Genomic DNA, 2,454 nt, shown 5'->3' on the forward strand with positions numbered 1-2,454 from the left:
CCCCCCCACCCCCCTTTACTCTTCCCGTACCCCCTTGGGCTCTGTCTCGTCTCGCTTGGCATTCGCATTTCCCTGCCTTTGTCCTGTTACTGGTCGGCAGTGCCGGTCTGCTGATTGATTGATACCACACCCACACCTCCATACCGCACACCATATGATACACCCCATACTGATGGATCCGGCAGAGCGTCACCTTACTCGTTCGTGCCGCGGAGGTGGGTGCACCACCCCACCGCTGCTTCTGGGCAGAACACGGGAAACGAAAAGGAAAAGGAAAAACCGGCTACCAAGGCTGTCGTGCATGAGAACATCTACACTATACCCAACATCCTCACTGCTTCACGTCTGGTAGCCGCCCCCGTAATCGGCTACTCCATCCTCACAGGCAGCCATACTCTGGCCCTCTCGCTCTTTGCCTATGCCGCCGTCACCGACCTGGTGGACGGCTACATCGCCAGAAGATGGAACCAGCAGACTGTCGTTGGGACCGTCATCGACCCCATGGCCGATAAGTTCCTGATGACCATCGGCGTCGTTTGTCTTGCCATGAAGGCTGCTATCCCGAGTACGTTTCTCAATTCACTTCGCACCCGAATATAAGCGTTGTAGCATACTGGCTAACTAACGGTGGTAAGTGTGGTTGGCTGGTCTTATACTGGCTCGCGACGTCGGGCTCGGGTTTGCAGCCATATACTACAGATGGATTTCTCTGCCTCCGCCTAAGACCATGAAGCGATACTGGGACTTCTCTCTTCCTTCGGCCGAAGTCAAGCCCACGGAGGTGTCCAAGGTTAACACGGCGCTGCAGCTTGCTCTGCTGGGCTCTGCGATGGCCATGCCTGTGCTTCCCGAGGCCATGATGACGGCCTGGTACCTGCAGGAGGGCATGGTTGGGTTACAGTGAGTTGTTTTGCTCTTTGCTCTTGCTTCTATCTACACTTTATCCCCGGCATAAAACTACGCTGCAGCAAGCACTCAGTACATACGACCACAGGAAGTGGAAAACAGAGCTTCCCGTCCGCTCAGCTGTACTTAAGCCACTTGCCGGTCGGTTAGTAGTTGGGTGGGTGACCACCAGCGAATCCCGACTGTCGTATGTTTTTGGATATTTTTTATTCTTCCTTTCTTTTTTGACTCTTTCATGAATGTCTTCGTCTTTTTCTTTACTAACTGTGCTAGATATCTCGTCGCCTTTACTACCTCCTGGTCCGGCCTCCAGTACATCTTCAACAAGGACGTCGTTCGCATCCTACACGATAACAAGAACACAAACAAGGACTCGGACTCCAAGACGAACTGACGGCCCCCTCGAGGGTGAACGTGTATATGTCTATGTGTGTAATTATATCTCGTTGCAAGCGTGGCATGTGGCATCTTCTAGTACTGCTCTTTTGGCAAGGCTTCTTTTGGTCATATATCTCGGTTGAAGCATCTCTTGTAGCATACTCGTTTCTATCTATCAGCTGAGCTTCATCAGACTCGTCAGGACACTACTGCTATCTTTATCCTCGTCTTCCTCTTCGTCTTTGTCCGCTTCATCTTCAATCACGTTGGATTATCAGCAGGACAGGATCAACGTTTGTCCGCTAAAAAAGCGTTGAAGCTCAACAACCTGGAGCTCCATCCAGCCCTACATGCAATTTTGATATCGTCTTTCTTTTCCCTCCATCCTTCAATCCTTTCTTTCGTCTCTCCCTGCGATGTTCCGCTCCATTTTTACCCTCTGTTGACTCCTCCTAGCCAGCTAGCTAGCTGCAAGTGCAAGCTGCCAAAGATGCTGCCCTATATCAACGCCCGTTCGTCCCTCCCACACGAAAAAATGTCCTCTCTACCTGCTCATATCTCGTTATTGACTCTTCAACAACAGCTTTCGCCGCCGCTGGAGAGGTAATCGGCGCATCTGCTGATGAGCGTATGTACTCACTTTTACTCCCTACTTCATATTTAGGTCCTCTTGTCCTAATTCACAGTAGTAAAACTCATCACCTCGTTCCTCCTCTCGTACCCCCTCGCAGCTATACTAAAGAGACTCCCGGACTCTCAACCCTGGAAGAAAAACGCCTTCATCATCGCCGTCTCGCTCTTCTACCTGGTCGGTCTCTTTGATCTCTGGGATGGCGTCCGCACCCTCCTCTACTGCTCCGCAGGAGCATATGCAATCGCATACTACGTTGACGGCTCCATGATGCCCTGGGTTGGCTTCACATACCTCATTGGATACATGTCCGTCAGCCATATAATTAGACAAATCGTCAACGACCCTACTTCCATCGATGTCACCGGTGCCCAGATGGTGCTGGTCATGAAACTGAGTGCGTTCTGCTGGAACGTGCATGACGGCCGATTACCCGACAGCCAACTCAGTGAGGCCCAGAAACACGCTGCCATCAAGGAGTTCCCCAGCTTGCTTGATTTTGCCGGATACGTGCTGTTCTTCCCTTCGTTGTTGCAGGT

At 51.6% G+C, this 2,454-nt stretch overlaps 2 protein-coding genes and 1 non-coding gene across 3 annotated transcripts in view; all 3 read left to right on the forward strand.

Moving 5' to 3' along the window:
• Positions 1-172: 172 nt before the first annotated feature.
• TERG_06604 (uncharacterized protein) lies at positions 173-1,300 on the forward strand (the record flags this gene model as incomplete). Its single annotated transcript, XM_003232564.1, has 4 exons — positions 173-215; positions 353-565; positions 636-900; positions 1,180-1,300. The coding sequence occupies 4 exons, from the start codon at positions 173-175 to the stop codon at positions 1,298-1,300; spliced, it is 642 nt and encodes a 213-aa protein (XP_003232612.1).
• Positions 985-1,100, forward strand: TERG_10012. The gene has a single exon (XR_007130579.1). It is a non-coding gene; the product is annotated as a 5S ribosomal RNA (ribosomal RNA).
• Positions 1,301-1,774: 474 nt separating the features above from the next.
• The window catches only part of TERG_08915 (lysophospholipid acyltransferase), a gene marked incomplete at both ends in the record, with an annotated part of 2,032 nt that continues 1,352 nt past the window's right edge, over positions 1,775-2,454 (forward strand). Inside the window, 3 exons of the mRNA XM_003232565.1 lie at positions 1,775-1,796; positions 1,868-1,912; positions 1,974-2,452. Coding sequence (XP_003232613.1) covers positions 1,775-1,796; positions 1,868-1,912; positions 1,974-2,452 — 546 coding nt within the window. The remainder of the gene's footprint in view (positions 1,797-1,867; positions 1,913-1,973; positions 2,453-2,454) is intronic.

This window comes from Trichophyton rubrum, assembly GCF_000151425.1.
Source record: "Trichophyton rubrum CBS 118892 genomic scaffold supercont2.8, whole genome shotgun sequence".
Taxonomy (NCBI): Eukaryota; Fungi; Ascomycota; class Eurotiomycetes; order Onygenales; family Arthrodermataceae; genus Trichophyton; species Trichophyton rubrum.